Source organism: Ranitomeya imitator, chromosome 9, assembly GCF_032444005.1.
Source record: "Ranitomeya imitator isolate aRanImi1 chromosome 9, aRanImi1.pri, whole genome shotgun sequence".
Lineage (NCBI taxonomy): Eukaryota > Metazoa > Chordata > Amphibia > Anura > Dendrobatidae > Ranitomeya > Ranitomeya imitator.
Window position 1 is genome coordinate 97,200,582 of NC_091290.1, and position 21,175 is coordinate 97,221,756.

At 41.5% G+C, this 21,175-nt stretch overlaps 1 protein-coding gene across 2 annotated transcripts in view; it reads right to left on the reverse strand.

The window, feature by feature from the left end:
• The window catches only part of EDC4 (enhancer of mRNA decapping 4), a 928,397-nt gene that overhangs the window by 658,340 nt on the left and 248,882 nt on the right, over nt 1-21,175 (reverse strand). For both annotated transcript variants that reach the window (XM_069740123.1, XM_069740124.1), the window contains exons 13-14: nt 6,215-6,281; nt 1,924-2,018 (exon numbers count right to left, since the gene is read on the reverse strand). In XM_069740123.1, the coding sequence (XP_069596224.1) occupies nt 1,924-2,018; nt 6,215-6,281 (162 nt within the window). The remainder of the gene's footprint in view (nt 1-1,923; nt 2,019-6,214; nt 6,282-21,175) is intronic.

Genomic DNA, 21,175 nt, shown 5'->3' on the forward strand with positions numbered 1-21,175 from the left:
ATGTTTGCATCAGAGCTTGTATTGTTCGTGGCCTTCATTTTTTAATTCCTTTGTCCAAATAATTTCTTTCAATTATTTAATCGTGATAGTATAATATTTTATAAAAGATTTTTTTAAGTTTTAAAAGGGGTTCTTTGTACTCCTTGCTCTCGCTGTCTACACATATGCGCCTAAACAGCACTTTTTGACCACATATGGAATACTGCCATGTTTGGGAGAAATTGTGTAATACATTTTAGGGTTTATTTTCTCCTATTATCCCTTGTGAAAATTAAATATTTGCAATGAAAGCAATATTTTAGTGGAAAAAAATGTAATTTTTCATTCCACTTTGCCTTAATTCCTGTCTGCAGCTGAAGGGTTAACAAATTTCCCAACAGCAGTTTACAATAATTTGAGGGGTGCAGTTTTAAAATGCAATCACTTCTGGGGGTGAAATTAGGGAAGATCAACATAAGTTCTCTGCCAAATGAGGACAAATGAGTTTCTGAAAGAAAAAAAAAAAAAAAAAAAAAAGTTTGCATATGAATGGTATGCTATGCCAATTATCTGCAAAGCAAGTATTCTACAGAAGTTTTGGCAAATAAGTTTGTGTAGGGGTTGAGGTGTACTTATTTGGCTAAATATGGAGCCTGTCTAATTGGTTAATTAGTGTACTATCACTAGTACTAGGATTAGTTAGACCAGAAAAATAACACAACTTTAAGAAAACAAAGGTTTGCTGGAGATGGAATACCCATTGCTATTAAGATCAACGGGTGCATGAAAATCTTGCATCTGATAGCCACGAATCTACCATACTGCTTAATTTTGAGTTCTGTAAGCTGAAAAAGTATCTAACAGATGTGAAGGTCTTCTGGTACCCCAAGCCCAACCATGGTTTTTCAACTGTGTTAACTGCAAGTTCATGAGGTGGGTCTTTGTAAAATTTTAAAATCAAGTGCATGTCTTTTAAAAAGTTGAAAAAAAAATGTGCAATTATTTAAAGCCCCTGATTTTCTGCACCAGCATTGCAATGGCCAAAACCGTACAGTTGTGTTTGTTGGATAAGTCGCATGAGACTTTCATATAAAGAAAAGGTATAGATCAAACATGAAATGATGTCAATAAAATTTAAGAGAACCTGTCAGCAGGATTGTGCCCAGTAAACTACACAGTGTCAGGTCGGCACCGTTATACTGATAAAAATGATACCTTGGATGCTGAAATTCATCTTGTAGTTGTGGTTAAACACCTGAAGAAAAGCTCAACCACATGTAGTAACTACATAGTAAACATGCAATTATGGTGCAGAGTAAGTGTCACGGCCTGCACCTGCCTGCAGACGGGGTTTTATTTCCATCACTATGTACAGGTATTTATCATGCAAACTAGAGGGCAGGTCAGTGAGGGATCAGTAACCTGTTAGCAGTCTGCATTCTGAATACCTAATCAGAGCACCACATGAAGAACCTCCACAGCCCAGCCCCGGGGCACGGGCATATCAACTCAAAACTGAAAACAAAGATCAAAGAACAACCATAAGATGGATTTCATCAACCAAGGTATCATTGTAATCAGTATAACGGCAGCAAACTGACACTGTCTGTAGGTTACTGTGCACAATCCTGATGACAGGTTCCCTTTAAAGGTCAACTTTCAAATTCCCACTTCCTCAAGTGACCTGAAGTATTCCCCTATTGAGGTCATATGTGCGAGGAATACCTGCAGCGCACTAATATTACTTCACCGCACCACATGGCTGCAGCACGCTCAGCCCTAAGGAGCACTTGTACATACATCGAAAAGACACCAATATCCATTAGAAAAAACTGTGAATTTATGATCTACTGTATATATTACATATCTATGAGGATAGATTGATAGATAGATAGACAGAAAGCAGACTGACAAATCAAGAACACAAAAAATGAAAACAAATACCAAAATCGTGAGGCTCGACTTTTGAAGAAAGGGCAGAAGCTTCCGTCAAGGGTCCCTGGTGAGGTTTAAATCTGATCTGTACATCTTGAAGAGCTCTGATAATCAAAGAACAAAGTTTAGGATACAACGGTTATTATTACAATTCACAGCACAGTAGCTAAAACAAAAGAAAATATTTTGTAATATATAGTTACTGCTAAAGATTTTTAAAATTTAACTAATAATAAATCTTTATTTTTATATAGCGCAGCACTTTACAGTTTGCACACATTATCATCACTGTCCCCGATGGAGCTCACAATCTAAGTTCCCTATCATACTGGAATGTGTAAGAAAACCGGAGCACCCGGAGAAAACCCACGCAAACACGGGGAGAACATACAAACTCCTTGCAGATGTTGTCCTTGGTGAGATTTGAACCCAGGACTCCAGCGCTGCAAGGCTGCAGTGCTAAACACTGAGCTACCGTGCTGCCCTATACCTTGTGAATTCATTACACGTAATTTGGCTGAAAATTTTACAAAAACAAACCTACACATTTGTAGTGATATTTGCAAGTAAATTAAGAAAATAGTTTAAAGAGCTTATTTTAAATGAAAGGGGGTACCAGTGTGAGGCATATATTGACAGACAAGAGTACCCTCCTGATCTAAGCCTCACACTAGTAACAACCTTTTTATTTAAAATAATCTGGTGAAGGGAGATTCTCAGGAAGATCTGTTAAAGGCCCATACACCTTAACAACTCAACTACATATAAGAAAAAACTTAATTTCTCTGCAATGCAAGGTGAAGACAGGTGTATGCACCCAGGCTTTGCCCAATGAGGCAGTAGTGACTCAACCTACTGTGAAATTTGACAAGAGTCGGAAGTAACAACTGCCTAAGTCACCACTGTCAATCAAGTGGATTCCCACTGGATGGACCATAAGCAATTAGTGTTATAGCCTATCCAACTGATAGCGTGCCTATTACAACATACAGTACAGACCAAAAGTTTGGACACACCTTCTCATTTAAAGATTTTTCTGTATTTTCATGACTATGAAGCTTGTAAATTCACACTGAAGGCATCAAAACTATGCATTATATACTTAACAAAAAAGTGGGAAACAGAAAATCTCTTATATTCTAGGTTCTTCAAGTAGAAACCTTTTGCTTTGATGAATGCTTTTCACTTTCTTGGCATTCTCTTGATGAGATTCAAGATGTAGTCACCGAAAATGGTCTTCCAACAATCTTGAAGGAGTTCCCAGAGATGCTTAGCACTTGTTGGCCCTTTTGCCTTCACTCTGCGGTCCAGCTCACCCCAAACCATCTCGATTGGGTTTAGGTCTGGTGTCTGTGGAGGCCAGGTCATCTGGCATAGCACCCTATCACTCTCCTTCTTGGTAAAATAGCCCTTACACAGCCTGGAGGTGTTTTTGGGGTCATTGTCCTGTTGAAAAATAAACGATGGTCCAACTAAACGCAAACCGAATGGAATAGAATGCCGCTGCAAGATGCTGTGGTAGCCATGCTGGTTCAGTATGCTTTCAATGTTGAATAAATCCCCAACAGTGTCACCAGCAAAGCAACCCCACACCATCACAACTCCTCCTCCACGCTTCACGGTGGGAACGAGGCATGTAGGAGTCCATCCGTTCACCTTTTCTGCGTCGCTCAAAGACACGGTGGTTGGAACCAAAGATCTCAAATTTTGGACTCATCAGACCAAAGCACAGATTTCCACTGGTCTTATGTCCATTCCTTGTGTTCTTTAGCCCAGAGGTGTCAAACTGCATTCCTCGAGGGCCGCAAACAGGTCATGTTTTCAGGATTTCCTTAGCATTGCACAAGGTGCTGGAATCATTCTCTGCAGGTGATTAAATTATCACCTGTGCAATACAAGGAAATCCTGAAAACATGACCTGTTTGCGGACCTCGAGGAATGCAGTTTGACACCTCTGCTTTAGCCCAAACAAATCTCTTCTGCTTGTTGCCTGTCCTTAGCAGTGGTTTCCTAGCAGCTATTTTACCATGAAGGCCTGCTGCACAAAGTCTCCTCTTAACAGCTGTTGTAGAGATGTGTCTGCTGCCAGAACTCTGTGTGGTATTGTCCTGGTCTCTAATCCGAGCTGCTGTTAACCTGTGATTTCTGAGGCTGCTGACTCAAATAAACTTATCCTCAGAAGCAGAGGTGACTCTTGGTCTTCCTTTCCTGGGGGGGGTCCTCATGTGAGCCAGTTTCTTTGTAGCGCATGATGGTTTTTGCAACTGCACTTGGGACACTTTCAAAGTTTTCCCAATTTTTCGGACTGACTGACCTTTATTTCTTAAAGTAAAGATGGCCACTGCTTTTTTCTTGCCATAATGCAAATTCTAACAGTCTATTCAGTAGGACTATCAGCTGTGTATGCGTCAGACTTCTGCTCAACACAACTGATGGTCCCAACACCATTTATAAGGCAAGAAATCCCATTTATTAAACCCTGACAGGGCACACCTGTGAAGTGAAAACCATTTCCGGTGACTACCTCTTGAAGCTAATCAAGAGAATGCCAAGAGTGTGCAAAGCAGTTATGAAAGCAAAAGGTGGCTACTCTGAAGAACCTAGAAAAGAAGACATTTTCAATTGTTTCACACTTTTTGTTAAGTATATAATAATTCCACATATGTTAATTCATAGTTTTGATGCCATCAGTGTGAATTTACAATTTTGATAGTCATGAAAATACAGAAAAATCTTTAAATGAGAAGGTGTGTCCGAACCTTTGGTCTGTACTGTATGGGTATACAGTGATGGCCAAAAGTATTGACACCCCTAAAATTCTGTCAGATAATTCTCAGTTTCTTCCTGAAAATGATTGCAATCACAAATGCTTTGGTATTATTATCTTCATTTAATTTGTCTTAAATGAAAAAAACACAAAAGAGAATGAAGCAAAAAGCAAAACATTGATCATTTCACACAAAACTCCAAAAATGGGCCAGACAAAAGTATTGGCACCCTCAGCCTAATACTTGGTTGCACAACCTTTAGCCAAAATAACTGCGACCAACCGCTTCCGGTAACCATCAATGAGTTTCTTACAATGCTCTGCTGGAATTTTAGACCATTCTTCTTCGGCAAACTGCTCAAGGTCCCTGATATTTGAAGGGTGCCTTCTCCAAACTGCCATTTTTAGATCTCTCCACAAGTGTTCTATGGGATTCAGGTCTGGACTCATTGCTAGCCACCATAGACGTCTCCAGTGCTTTCTCTCAAACCATTTTCTAGTGCTTTTTGAAGTGTGTTTTGGGTCATTGTCCTGCTGGAAGACCCATGACCTCTGAGGGAGACCCAGCTTTCTCACACTGGGCCCTACATTATGCTGCAAAATTTGTTGGTAGTCTTCATAATGCCATGCACACGGTCAAGCAGTCCAGTGCCAGAGGCAGCAAAGCAACACCAAAACATCAGGGAACCTCCACCATGTTTGACTGTAGGGACCGTGTTCTTTTCTTTGAATGCCTCTTTTTTCTCCTGTAAACTCTATGTTGATGCATTTGCCCAAAAAGCTCTACTTTTGTCTCATCTGACCAGAGAACATTCTTCCAAAACGTTTTAGGCTTTTACAGGTAAGTTTTGGCAAACTCCAGCCTGACTTTTTTATGTCTCGGGGTAAGAAGTGGTGTCTTCCTGGGTCTCCTACCATACAGTCACTTCTCATTCAGATGCTGACGGATATTACGGGTTGACACTGCTCTAACATCGTACTGCAGGGCAGCTTGAACTTGTTTAGATGTTAGTCGAGGTTCTTTATCCAACATCCGCACAATCTTGCGTTGAAATCTCTTGTCAATTTTTCTTTTCCGTCCACATCTAAGGAGGTTAGCCACAGTGCCATGGGCTTTAAACTTCTTGATGACACTGTGCACGGTAGACACAGGAACATTCAGGTCTTTGGAGATGGACTTGTAGCCTTGAGATTGCTCATGCTTCCTCACAATTTGGTTTCTCAAGTCCCCAGACAGTTATTTGGTCTTCTTTCTTTTCTCCATGCTCAATGTGGTACACACAAGGACACAGGACAGGGGTTGAGTCAACTTTAATCCATGTCAAATGGCTGCAAGTGTGATTTAGTTATTGTCAACACCTGTTAGGTGCCACAGGTAAGTTACAGGTGCTGTTAATTACACAAATTAGAGAAGCATCACAAGATTTTTCGAACAGTGCCAATACTTTTTTCCACCCCCTTTTTTATGTTTGGTGTGGAATTATATTTAATTTGGCTTTAGGCAAAAAGTTAAAGTAAAACTTAAAAACTTACTTTGTGTGTACACAAAACAGCTTTATAAGAACAGCAAAGTCTTCTTCATCTATTTCCAGTGACTCATCTACAAAAAGAATATATGGCAGTACAGTTTTTACTGTTAAAGATGTAAATTAAAGAAATTAGAAATTGGTGATCCAGTTACAATGCATCATGAATGTAGACAAATAGAAAACATTTTTTTAAAAGTTCAAAAGGAACTCTATTGAATGAACAGTAGATAAAGGTTGAATCATAAAAGAATTTGATATATTCTAATGGCCATGAATTGGCAGCTGTTTAACTCTTTCCCACTGAGGCCAATTTTCACCTTACCGACGAGAACAAAAATTTTAGATCGGCTGTGTGGAACTTTAGGAAGTAATTATTTTGAAACTTAACCAATCGGAAACTTACAAAAATTCTGAATTTTGAAACTTTTTATGCTCATCATATGACACACTATCATTGAATCATAGAATGATAGAGTTGGAAGGGACCACTAAAGTCATCATGTCCTACCCCCTGCTCAAAGCAGGAGTTACTAAACCATCTTAGACGAAGGTCTGTGCAGCCTCTATTTGAAGACTTCTATTAAAAGTGAACTCACCACGTCTTGTGGCAGCCTGTCCTACTCATTGATCACTTTCGCTGTAAGGGTATGTGCACACGATGCGGGTTTGGTTGCGGGTCCGCAGCAGTTTTCCATGCGTTGTACAGTACCATGTAAACCTACGGAAAACCAAATCCGCAGTGAACATGGTGTGAACATGCTGCGGAAAATTCCGCACAAACGCAGCGGTTTATTTTCCGCAGCATGTCAATTCTTTGTGCAGATTCCGCAGCGTTCTACATCTGTTCCTTTATAGGAATCCGCAGGTGTAAAAAGGCAGGTGAAACACGCACAAAATCCGTAGATTCTGCAGAATCCGCTTGGAAAAATCCCCAATGGAATCCACAACGTGTGCATATACCCTTAATGTATTTTGTAATATCTAGTCTATCTTTTCCATTTTAGTTTTATTCCATTGTTTCTTGTGTTTCCATGAGCAAATGAGAATAAGGATGATCCCTCTACACTGTGACATCCCTTCAGATACTTGTAGACAGTTAGTAAGCCTACTCTTAGCCTTCGTTTTTGTATGCTAAACATTCCAAAATCCTTTAACTGTTCCTTGTAGGACATAGTTTGCAACCCACTTATCAACCTTGCAGCTCTTCTCTGAACTTGCTCCAGTTTTTCAATGTTTCTTTAAAAATGTGGTGCCTAGAACTGGACATAGTTTAATATTCCAGATGAGGCCTGACCAAGGAGGAGTAGAGGGGATAATTAATTAAGATGATCTAGACTCTGGGCTTCTCTTAATACATCCTAAAACTGATTTTGCCTTTTGCTGCTGCATCACACTGCTGACTCACGTGCAGTCTGTGATCTATTGGTATACCCATGTCTTTTTCACATGTGGTGTTGCTTAGTTCTATGCCTCCCATTCTGAAGAAGTAATTTTTCTTTTCTTGCCCAGATGTAGAATTTTGCATTTCTCCATGTTAAATACCATTCTATTAGTCGCTACCCATTGTTTAGGCTTCCTTTGGAATTCTCTGTCTTTAGTGTTAGCTATGCCTCCTAGCTTTGCATAATCTGCTAATTTGATCAATTTACCTTTAGTACCCTTATCTAGATCATTTATAAAAAGGTTTAACAAAATTGGGGCCAGGGCAGAGCCTTGTGGTACCCCACTTGAAACACTCTTCCAATTGGATGTGCAACCATGTAACCACTTAGTATGATCACTGAGCCAGTTATGAATCCACCTAACCATAACCTTGTCAATTCCATAAGGATAGTATGAGATACAAATGCTTTCCTGAATTCGAGATATACTACATCTACCCCACTTCCCTGATCCACCCAGTCAGTGATTCATCCTTCATCCTAGAAGGAAATCAGATTAATCGGGCATGGCGTGCTTGCTACAAATCCATGCTAATAATCTTTATTTTTTAATAATAATCTTTATTTTCATATAGCGCTAACATATTCCGCAGCATTTTACAGTTTGCAAACAATATCATCACTGTCCCAGATGTCCCAAATTCCCTATCAGTATGTCTTTGGAGTGTGGGAGGAAAGGGAAAGAAAGAAACCGGAGTACCCGGAGGAAACCCACGCAAACACGGTGAGAACATACAAACTCCTTGCAGATGTTGTCCAAGGTGGGATTAGAACCAAGGACTCCAGCGCTGCAAGGCTGCAGTGCTATCCACTGAGCCACCGTGCTGCCCCATGCTGGCTCTGGTTAATTACTGTATGTTTATCCAAGTACGAATTTGTTCAAAGATCTTTCCCAGTATAAAGATAAGGCTCACTGGCCTGTAATTTCCTGGCTCCATCATCTTTCCATTTTAGGGTATGTGCACACGTCAGGATTTCTTGCAGAAATTTTCCTGACAAAAACCGGACATTTCTGCCAGAAATCTGCATGCGATTTTAACGCGTTTTTGACGCGTTTTGGTGCGTTTTTTGTGCGTTTTTTCCAAATGCATAGAATTGCGGGGAAAATGCAGAAAATCCGCAAAAATAATGAACACGCTCATTTTTTTACCGCGATGCGTTTTTTTCGCGGAAAAAAACGCATCCATGTGCACATAACATGCAGAATGCATTCTAAATGATAGAATGCATAATGTATGCGGTTTTAATGAGTTTTTATAGCGTTTTTACCACGAAAAACCGCGAAAAAACCTGAACGTGTGCACATAGCCTTAGAAGAAAGAGACATTTGCATTTCTCCAAACTTCTGGGACTTCGCATTCTCCAGGATTTTTCAGATTCTGCCTAGTGCTTTTGCAATTTCACATAACTCTTCCAGTATCCTAGGATGTAAGTCATCTGGACCATGACATTTAAATTCATTTAGATTAGCTAAGTGTTCCCACAACATCTCTCTGTTTATGGATAGTGTAAATTATTTTATTCCTTCAAAGGTATCATGAAGATCAGTTGATGCTACAATTGCTTTCTTAGAGAACACAGACGCAAAATAGGAATGTAAACGTTTGGCCTTCTGAACATTATTTTTGGTCTCCCTTGCAAGCATCACTTCATTACTGGCTTTATCTCCGCTAAAGTTTGCTCTGCATTGCCTGCAAACAGCATTATATTCTTCTTTAGATATGCCCCTCTCTTTCCATGTAATATGTTTTTTTTTTCCTTTTTAACAAGTGATTAAGTTTTTTGTTCTTCTGTCTTGGTCTTTTTATATGTTTCCATTTCTTTTCGGGATTTCTACAGATTGGGAAGTGAGAATTTCATTTAGCAAAGTCTATAATCCCTCTTGGATACTAATGTTTTTTTTAGAACACCCTACCCTCTTTCCTACCCTCATTTTGAGTACATGAAAATCTGCCTTTCTGAAGTCCAATCTTAAAGCCTCAGTCCTCGTTGGCCCCCTTCTCTTCTAATCCAAAATTTGAGGATAGCATGAAAGCTGCCTCCTAAATTCCCAGCCACCTTTACTGAACAAGTGGAAAGGACAAAGTAATCTTCACCACTGATGAACCTGTTGCCAACTTTACCAGTCCTTACAGGGAAAGCTGTATATACCGCCCCTAGAATCTCGGGTGCCCACCCAGGAAAGAAACAATTCAAGCAATGTCTGTTAGAAAGTAGAACAACAGTCAAACTCACAGACCCAACTAAAAATATCTTTTATTGATTCACATTAAATGTGGGAGCTGGAAAATCTTCTGTGGAACACGTCAGACGACGGCAGTTTTGCGCCTAGTGCGCTTCAAATTATTGAAAATGACAGGTAACAAAGGAACCTCCAAACATAACATCATTATTTTACAAAGGAACGCCCCATCGCTTTTTAAAATTAGACACAAACAAAATGGGAACATGACATAATAATCACCAAAAACAATTAAAACATAGAACAGTATTACCATCACAAAAGACTGACATGTCAAGTTTCTCATTGAATCCTGTAGCACCTTGTGTCCAAGGGAACGCAGTGGACGTAGTGTATATGGACTTTTCAAAAGCTTTTGATACAGTGCCACACAAAGGTTGATAAATAAAATGAGAATAATGGGGATAGGGGAAAATATGTGTAAATGGGTTAAGAGCTGGCTCAGGGATAGGAAACAAAGGGTGGTTATTAATGGAGCATATTCTGACTGGGTCGCGGATAGCAGTGGGGTACCACAGGGGTCAGTATTGGGCCCTCTTCTTTTTAACATATTTATTAGTGACCTTGTAGGGGGCATTCAGAGTAGAATTTCAATATTTGCAGATGACACTAAACTCTGCAGGGTAATCAATACAGAGGAGGACAATTTTATATTACAGGATGATTTATGAAAACTAGAAGCTTGGGCTGATAAATGGCAAATGAGCTTTAATGGGGATAAATGTAAGGTCATGCACTTGGGTAGAAGTAATAAGATGTATAACTATGTGCTTAATTCTAAAACACTGGGCAAAAACATCAATGAAAAAGACCTGGGTGTATGGGTGGATGACAAACTCACATTTAGTGGCCAGTGTCAGGCAGCTGCTACAAAGGCAAATAAATTAATGGGATGCATTAAAAGAGGCATAGATGCTCATGATGAGAACATCATTTTACCTCTATACAAGTCACTAGTTCGACCACACTTAGAATACTGTGCACAGTTCTGGTCTCTGGTGTATAAGAAAGACATAGCTGAACTAGAGCGGGTGCAAAGAAGAGCGACCAAGGTTATTAGAGGACTGGGGGGTCTGCAATACCAAAATAGGTTATTACACTTGGGGCTATTTAGTTTGGAAAAACGAAGACTAAGGAGTGATCTTATTTTAATGTATAAATATATGAGTGGACAGTACAAAGACCTTTCTGATGATCTTTTTAATCATAGACCTGAGACAGGGACAAGGGGCATCCTCTACGTCTGGAGGAAAGAAGGTTCAGGCATTATAACAGACGAGGATTCTTTACTGTAAGAGCAGTGAGACTATGGAACTCTCTGCCATATGATGTTGTAATGAGTGATTCATTACTAAAATTTAAGAGGGGACTGGATGCCTTTCTTGAAAAGTATAATGTTTTAGGTTATATATATTAGATTCCTTGATAGGGTGTTGATCCAGGGATCTAGTCTGATTGCCGTATGTGAAGTTGGGAAGGAATTTTTTTCCCCAGTGTGGAGCTTACTCTTTGCCACATGGGTTGTTTTTTGCCTTCCTCTGGATCAACATGTTAGGTTAGGCTATGAGTTGAACTAAATGGACTTAAAGTCTTCCTTCAACCTTAATAACTATGTTACTATGTATACTGCAGAGGAGGAGCTAATTCTGTTCAAGTTTTCTTAGTGTCCACCTAGTGGCAGGTAGCATAACACCCATGGTCCTGTGTCCCCCAATGAGGTGAAGGAAAAAACCTCATCCACAAATTCCCTGTTACATTATGGTAGTGCCCACCCTCCTCATACAAATAAAATCTCTATAGCCAGTCCTTGAGGCTTAGAAGGATAAACAGTAATGATGATCTCTTTAGAGAACAATCTCTTTTTCTTAAAAAAAAAGATTTTTAGACAGAGGTTATTCAAACTCATTATTAGATACAGCCATAAGTAGAGCCAATACCTTCTCTCAATGTGATCTGATAAAAAGTTATGATAAAAATAAAAACAAAGGAAAAAGGTTTATTTTTAGCTTTAAATAGAGCCTATGGAGAAACAGATCAGGGCAGCCATCTATATCTATATCTATATCTATATCTATATCTATATATATATATATATATATATATATATATATATATATATATATATATATATATATATATAAGAGGCATCGTGATTACTCACTAATCACGCCCCCTGCACAGTAGCTCTGCCCCCACCACATCGCCACACATAATCCCGCCCCCACACATTACCACACTATGCTCCGTCCTCACACATTACCAGACGAAGCTCCGTCCCCACACATTACCACACGAGGCTCCGTCCTTACACATTACCACACAAGGCTCCGTCCCCACACATTACCACACGAGGCTCCGTCCTCACACATTACCACACGATGCTCCGTCCACACACATTACCACACGTTAATTTATCACCTGCGTAAGCGCTATTGAATGTTGTAATCATTTACTTTAGTTTAATCACCAGCAGCGTTAATTAGATAGCAATGAGCGTGCCGAGCGTTAGCTGACTGGAAACACCTAGTCAAGAAATATTGGAATATTTTAGAAAGGTATGTAGATATAACAGACACAGTATCGCAAGGACCGTTGGTATCCTGCAGGAGACCTACAAATCTAAAGGACGCTTTAGTGCCTTATGTTAAAACAGAAATAAGAAATTGATTAAATTTAAGTAAACCAGTGGGTAATTTTCAATGTGGACATTGCTCTTTTTGCCCTTTTCATCTAACTTCCCAATTCCTTCAATATAGGAGATTTAGGCTGTGTGCACACGTTGCAGACTTTAAGGTTTTTTTGCGTTTTTTCGCTATAAAAACGCGAAAAAACGCATACATTATGCATCCCATCATTTGGAATGTATTCCGCAATTTTTGTGCACATGTTGCATTTTTTTGCGCAAAAAAAACGCATTGCAGTAAAAACCGCAGAATGGTCATTAATTTTGCAGATTTTTGGTGGATTTCCCACTATATTATTGCATTGGGAACCTCCGGAAAAATCCACACAAAAAAAAAAAAACGCGGTAAAAACGCGAGAAAAACGCATGCGGATTTCTTGCAGAAAATGTCCTGTTTTGCTCAGGAAATTTCTGCAAGAAATCCTGAACGTGCGCACATAGCCTTAATGCACCATGTCCAAGATTTTATTTCCTCCCGCAGTTGCTATATAGTTTGTGTTATTCTGCTCCTGCAATTTTTTCAATATTGGCAAAACGATTTGGCCCCTATTTGTCCGTTTTTTGAGAACACTTTAAATCTATACAAATGGGAAAAAAAGTCACCATATTTAACACAACACATGAGCGAACACCACAGTGGCAACCCCCATTTATTACGCTTTGTAGGATTGAGAGAGTTATGTTACCAGCACAAGCAGGAGAGCTCCATAAATTACCGTGTTTTTCGGACTATAAGACACACTGGACCATAAGACGCACCCCAAATTTTGGGGTGGAAAATAGCAGAAAAATTTTTTTTTTATAAGATGGGGATCTGTCTAATTGTCCAAATTTAAGGTATTTTCCCCGAGAGCCGGCTGGGTACAGCAGGGTCACAGAAGGCAGGGTCCTTTCCTCAGGAAGCCGGCAGCAGCAGAATTGGGGAACTGCTGCAGTCCCAGGGTGCGATGCTGCAGATCCGATGGCGGCGGTGAAGCAGAGCTGGACCAGGGTCCCATCCTCCGGATGCCAGCGGCAGAGGTGTGGCGATGCTGCGGTGGTGGCAGTGCAGAGTGCACCTGAGCAGGGTCCCTTCTTCAGTATGCCGGCGGCAGAAATGCGGCGGTGGCAGAAATGCGGCGGTGGCAGAAATGCGGCGGCAGCCTGGAGTCCACGGTGAGTAGAGCGCATCACGGGTTTCCCTGTGACCATTTTCCTGAAGCCGAGTGCCGCAGAGATTTCAATCTGCGCACGTGTGGTCTTCTGCAGACATTTTCCTTAAGCCTTCGGCAGCCCACGTCTGCCGCAACCACTCGGTAAGCCTGCGTTCGCAGTATAAGACCCACCCCCTATTATCCCCCCAAATTTTGGGGGGGAATAAGGGCATCTTACTGTCCGAAAAATACAGTAGTTCTAAGAAGAGAAGCCAGGTGGATTATACGCACCCGGGCGTAAAGTGCTACAGGATTAAATGACAAACTTTATAATATTTTTGTGATGGTAAAACTGTTCTATGTTTTAATTGTTTTTAGGGATTATAATGTCATATTTCCATTCTGTTTGTGTCTTATATTAAAAGGCGAAGGAACGTTACTTTGTAAAAATGTTATGTGTGGGGAGATTCCTTTGTTATTTGTAAAACATTTCTGACATTTCCGACTCTACTATAGGACCCTGTGAAGCACACTAAGCGTGAAATGACTGCAGTTCGACATGTTCCACAAAAGATCTTCCTGCTCCCACATTTTAATGTGAATCAATAAAAGGTATTTTTAGATGGGACGGTGAGCGCCACCATTATTCCTCTTTCTCACAGACATTACCAGCCACCTTTACTTCCTCAACCATTTCCTCCCTGTTGGTAAAAATTAGGTCCAAGATTGCAGATTCTACTTTTTGAAAGATAATGTTGTCAGCAAGAGAAGATAAGAATGTTCTAGACCCATTAGTTTTGCCTGAGAGATTCCAAACAAATAGATGGATAGGTAAAATATCCCATGATCATTATGTCATACTTTTTTGAGAACAGAGACATATGATGTACAAAAAAAAAAAAAAGTTCAACCCTATCTTCAGTCTGCCCAGGTGGCCTATAGTAAAACACCTACAATAGTGTCCTTTCTGTACTTCTCTCCTTGTATTCTTACTCAAACAGTTTCTGCAGAATTCTCTGAAGCTTGGATCTCTGTGGAGATATAGGATTTTCTAACATACAATGTAACACTTTCTCCCCTCCTGTTAATCCTGTTTCTATTTAATAAGTTGTAGCCTTCAAGGTTTGTATTCCAATCATGTGTATCATCCCATCAAGCTTCAGTGATGCCTATGACATCATATCTCTTTTCCTGTGCTAGCAGCTCCAATTCTCCTTGTTTGATTCCCATGCTCAGTGCATTTGTATAGTCACATTTTAGTTCAGCAGAAATTTTATTTCCAATTAAATCTACAAAACCTGTTTGTTTGTTTTTTTTTTGGGGGGGGACCAATTCACTTAAAGGGAATCTGTCACCTACTACTTTGTATATAAGCTTCGGCCACTGCCATCAGGGGCTTATCTACAGAGACCTACATTAATACTCGAAGGTGGTCTCCGAGTATTTGTAAGTGCTCGGAGATTTAGTTTTTGTAGTCTCAGCTGCATGATTTACAGCTGATAGACAGCTTGAATACATGTGGGTATTCCCTAGCAACCAGACAACCCCCACATGTACTCAGGCTGGCTAGCAGCCTTAAATCATGCAGCTTCGTCAACAAAAACTAAATCTCCGAGCAGTTACAAATACTTGGAGACCACCCGAGCGTGCTCGGGAAAACCCGAGCAACGAGTATACTCGCTCATCACTACACATTATCAAAGATGCTGAGGAGCCAGAACAGCAGAAACCTCCAAAAGTAACCCTATTTCAATTAATTTAACTAGAGGATTAGTAAGCATATTGACATCACAGAATAATAATACCATTTTTACATCTACAATGTTTTAACCCCAGAATTTTCATTTTCATAAGTGCTAGTAGATGAAAATTGACTAATGTATTACACAACTTTCCCCAAACGCTGCTCCCGTATGTGCTCATACAGTACTGCCAGGGAATGTAGCAATGCTCAGACAGAAAGTAGCACTATGAGACTTTTTGGACTGGAGATTTACCTGAAATAGATTGCAGGTGCTATTTGCAGAGCCACTGAAGTGCCAGAACAGCAGAAACTCTACTTCCCACTTTTTCAATTGGAAATTACTACTCTCTGGGAATTAATCTATGTGCGTACAAAATACTTTGATCCCAAATGTCTTTCCAGAAATAAAAAGACAACTGGTGGTGCAGAGTGAAGATCGCAAAAATGCCATTGCAGTGGTTAATGTATTGTGCTCAACAGTGCATCTGGAGACATACTCTCTAAATTGTAAAGTGGATTCTCGATACCAATTTCATGCCAAACACTATGATGTTACCCGTGATTTAGACACACTTTGGCAACTGAGAAAGGAAGGGGCTTTGGATTTGAGTGCACAGATTTCTCCGGAATTTATTTTTTGGGAGGTGGGGTCAATGGGCATGTCAGTATTCCAACGTTTGTGCAACCAGTAACATGAAAAGCTCCTTTTTTCCCCATTTACAGATGATCTGAGTTGAAGTCTTTATTAGTACACTTAGATCACTTACGGCTCAATTCATATTCATCCTGTGCAGTTTGATGAGCATTTACTACAGGTTTTCCATACAAGTCAGCGAAAAACAAGATTCAGAAGGAACCCCTAACGGATCCATTCAATGACTATACTATACGTTACCCCTTAGACCCCAGTCCAGAGCCTCTCACCTAGCCAAATCAGTTCTCATGCTTCGCACTGACGAGGGCCAACAGCCCGAAACACAGTGTCTGCGAATTGAGATACTGATTTGGCTTTTATCCTGTCATATTGCACAACTCGTAAAAGAGTTGATTGTGACTTGTAGGATCACTACTTCCAACAGGTGCCGCTACAGAGTTTAAGTCCTCTTTTTCTCAGAAGAGGCAATTTGAATATTTAATTTCCCAGAGGAGCATTGCACGGCGAATAAGCCTCCTTACCTTGACAAGCCAGAGCTGGTATGTCACTCTCCATAAGGAGAAACGTTACCCCTTAGACCCCAGTCCAGAGCCTCTCACCTAGCCAACTCAGTTCTTATGCTTCGCACTGACGAGGGCCAACAGCCCGAAACACCGTGTCTGTGAATTGAGATACTGATTTGGCTTTTGTCCTCCTAAGTCATATTGCACAACTCGTTTAAGGGTTGATTGTGACTTGTAGGATCGCTACTTCCAACAGGTGGCGCTATAGAGTTTAAGTCCTCTTTTTCTCAGAAGAGGCAATTTGAATATTCATTGACTATAGTGAGGTACTTTGAATCACTTTAGAATCAGTCTTTTAGAGGTGCATAAAATTGTGATTGACTGATCTTATGTGCATGCCTAAAAAGACGGGGCACCACCAGGTACGCGGATAGATTAAGTCAGAAGTGACAATCAGCCTCATAGTGAATGCTCCTTCATGTTTTTTTTTTTTGGAATATAGACGGAAACACCTACATACATCAATCAGGGTAGACCACAGGATAAATGTTAACTGAGTTTCAGTGCAATTTTTGGGATCCAGAATAATATTTGGGTCAGTACGACTACAGTGATACAGTGATATTAGGTTTTCCTACTTTTATACACAATAAAAAAAAACTTTGTTTTTAAACAATAATACATTTTTACAGTTGCCATATATGAATAGATAATGTTTCCATTTTATGATAGACAACATTTTGAGGGTTTGATTTTTGCTGGATGAGTTGAAGAGGTGTCATCAGAACCATTAGCATCGCACTTATAATAGCGATCAAGAGTGTCCCCTTCCCACACACAACCTTCTAAACGTTACAGCTACGAACAGTAACATCTTCTACATTACCATGTACATTTATGTTAAATGTCAGTTAGGGGATAAAAGCAATACTGTTAATTTGTCCGAGTACAGACAGTGATGTGCAAACTGGCAGGCGGTCACTCTACCCAGACTTGGCAGTCTCTTAGGCCAAATTCACATGTTCAGTATTTGGTCAGTATGTTAACCCCTTCCCGACCTTTGACACAGCGTATGCGTCATGAAAACCCGTGCCAATCCGACCTGTGACACAGCATATGCGTCATGGCCGGATTGGGCTCCTGCAGGCCGGGTGAAAGGGTTAACTCCAATTTCACCCGGCCTTCAGGGACAGGGGGAGTGGTAGTTTAGCTTCACACCCCCCCCCCCCGTGGCTACGATCGCTCTGATTGGCTGTTGAAGGTGAAACTGCCAATCAGAGCGATTTGTAATATTTCACCTAAAAAACTGGTGAAATATTACAATCCAGCCATGGCCGATGCTGCAATATCATCGGCCATGGCTGGAGACACTTTTGTGCCCCCACCCATCGCCCCCCCTGCCCTCCGATCTGTGGTCCGCTCCACTCCGTCCTGTGCTCCACTCCCCCCGTGCTCCAATCCCACCCCCTGCACACCGATCCACCCCCCGCACACCGATCCACCCCCCCGCACACCAATCCACCCGCCCGCACACCGATCCACCCCCATGCTCCGATCCACAAAAGCCCCCCCCCCCCCCCGTGCTCCGACGCCCCCCCCCCCCGTGCCCTGATCTCCCCCCCCCTTATACTTACCGAGCCTCCCGGGGTCCGTCCGTCTTCTTTCCTGGGCGCCGCCATGTTCCAAAATGGCGGGTGCATGCGCAGTGCGCCCGCCGAATCTGCCGACCGGCAGATTCGTTCCAATGTGAATTATGATCACTGTGATAAAACCTATCGCAGTGATCAAAGTAAAAAAAAACAGTAAATGACACCCCCCTTTGTCCCCCATAGGTAGAGACAATAATAAAATAAAGAATTTTTTTTTTTTCACTAAGGTTGGAGTTAGAACTAGGGTTAGGGCTAGGGGTAGGGTTAGGGGTAGGGTTAGGGGTAGGGTTAGGGGTAGGGTTAGGGGTAAGGTTAGGGGTAGGGTTAGGGGTAGGGTTAGGGGTAGGGTTAGGGGTAGGGTTAGGGGTAGAGATAAGGTTAGGGTTTCGGTATGTGCACACGTATTCTGGTCCTCTGCGGATTTTTCCGCAGCGGATTTGATAAATCCACAGTGCTAAACCGCTGCGGATTTATGGCGGATTTACCGCGGTTTTTCTGCACATTTCACTGCGGTTTTACAACTGCGATTTTCTATTGGAGCAGTTGTAAAACTGCTGTGGAATCCGCAGAAAGAAGTGACATGCTGCGGAATGTAAACCCCTGCGTTTCCGTGCAGTTTCTCCGCAGCATGTGTACAGCGATTTTTGTTTCCCATAGGTTTACATTGAACTGTAAACTCATGGGAAACTGCTGCGGATCCGCAGCGTTTTCCGCAGCGTGTGCACATACCTTTAGAATTAGGCTATGTGCTCACGGTGCGGATTTGGCTGCGGATTGGCCGCTGCGGATTCGCAGCAGTGTTCCATCAGGTTTACAGTACCATGTAAACATATGGAAAACCAAATCCGATGTGCCCATGGTGCAGAAAATACCACGCGGAAACGCTGCGTTGTATTTTCCGCAGCATGTCAATTCTTTGTGCGGATTCCGCAGCGTTTTACACCTGATCCTCAATAGGAATCCGCAGGTGAAATCCGCACAAAAAACACTGTAAATCCGCGGTAAATCCGCAGGTAAAACGTAGTGCCTTTTACCCGCGGATTTTTAAAAAATAGTGCGGAAAAATCTCACACGAATCCGCAACGTGGGCACATAGCCTTAGGGTTGGGTTGGAATTAGGGTTGTGGTTAGGGGTGTGTTGGGGTTAGGGTTGTGGTTAGGGTTACGGCTACAGTTGGGATAAGGGTTAGGGGTGTGTTGGAGTTAGAATTGAGGGGTTTCCACTGTTTAGGCACATCAGGGGGTCTCCAAACGCAACATGGCGCCACAATTGATTCCAGCCAATCTTTTATTCAAAAAGTCAAATGGTGCTCCCTCCCTTCCGAGCCCCGACGCGTGCCCAAACAGTGGTTTACCCCCACATATGGGGTACCAGCATAGTCAGGACAAACTGCGCAACAATTACTGGGGTCCAATTTCTCCTGTTACCCTTGAGAAAATAAAAAATTGATTGCTAAAACATCATTTTTCAGGAAAGAAAAATGATTTTTTATTTTCACGGCTCTGCGTTTTAAACGTCTGTGAAGCACTTGGGGGTTCAAAGTGCTCACCACACATCTAGATAAGTTCCTTGGGGGGTCTAGTTTCCAAAATGGGGTCACTTGTGGGGGGTTTCTACTGTTTAGGCACACCAGGGGCTCTGCAAACGCAACGTGACGTCCGCAGACCATTCCATCAAAGTCTGCATTTCAAAAGTCACTACTTCCCTTCTGAGCCCCGACGTGTGCTCAAACAGTGGTTTACCCCCACACATGGGGTATCAGCGTACTCAGGAGAAACTGGACAACAACTTTTGGGGTCCAAGTTCTCCTGTAACCGTTGGGAAAATTAAAAAATTCTGGGCTAAAAAATTATTTTTGAGGAAAGAAAACGTATTTATTATTTTCACTGCTCTGTGTTATAAACTTCTGTGAAGCACTTGGGGGTTAAAAGTGCTCACCTCACATCTAGATAAGTTCCTTTCGGGGTCTAGTTTCCAAAATGGGGTCACTTGTGGGGGTTTCTACTGATTAGCCACATCAGGGGCTCTGCAAACGCAACGTGACGTGACACCCGTAGAGCATTCCATCAAAGTCTGCATTTCAAAACTTCACTACTTCACTTCCGAGCCCTGGCATGTGACCAAACAGTAGTTTACACCCACATATGGGGTATCACCGTACTCAGGAGAAACTGGACAACAAATATTGGGGTCAAATTTCTCCTGTTACCCTTGGGAAAATAAAAAATTGCGGGCTAAAAAATCATTTTTGAGAAAAGAATTTTTTTTTTTTATTTTCATGGCTCTGCGTTATAAACTTCTATGAAGCACTTGGGGGTTCAAAGTGCTCACCACACATCTAGATTAGTTCCTTTGGGGGTCTAGTTTCCAAAATGGGGTCATTTGTGGGGGATCTCCAATGTTTAGACACACAGGGGCTCTCCAAACGTGACATGGTGTCCGCTAATGATTGGAGCTAATTTTCCATTTAAAAAGCCAAATGGCGTGCCTTCCCTTCCGAGCCCTGCCGTGTGCCCAAACAGTGGTTTACCCCCACATATGGGGTATCTGCGTACTCAAGACAAACTGGACAACAACATTTATGGTCCAATTTCTCCTATTACCGTTGTCAAAATAGGAAATTCCAGGCTAAAAATCATTTTTGAGGAAAGAAAATTTATTTTTTATTTTATGGCTCTGCGTTATAAACTTCTGTGAAGCACCTGGGGGTTTAAAGTGCTCAGTATGCATCTAGATAAGTTCCTTGGGGGGTCTAGTTTCCCAAATGGGGTCACTTGTGGGGGAGCTCCAATGCATAGGCACACAGGGGCTCTCCAAACGCGACATGGTGTCCGCTAACAATTGGAGCTAATTTTCCATTCAAAAAGTCAAAAGGCGCGCCTTCCCTCCCGAGCCCTGCCGTGTGCCCAAACA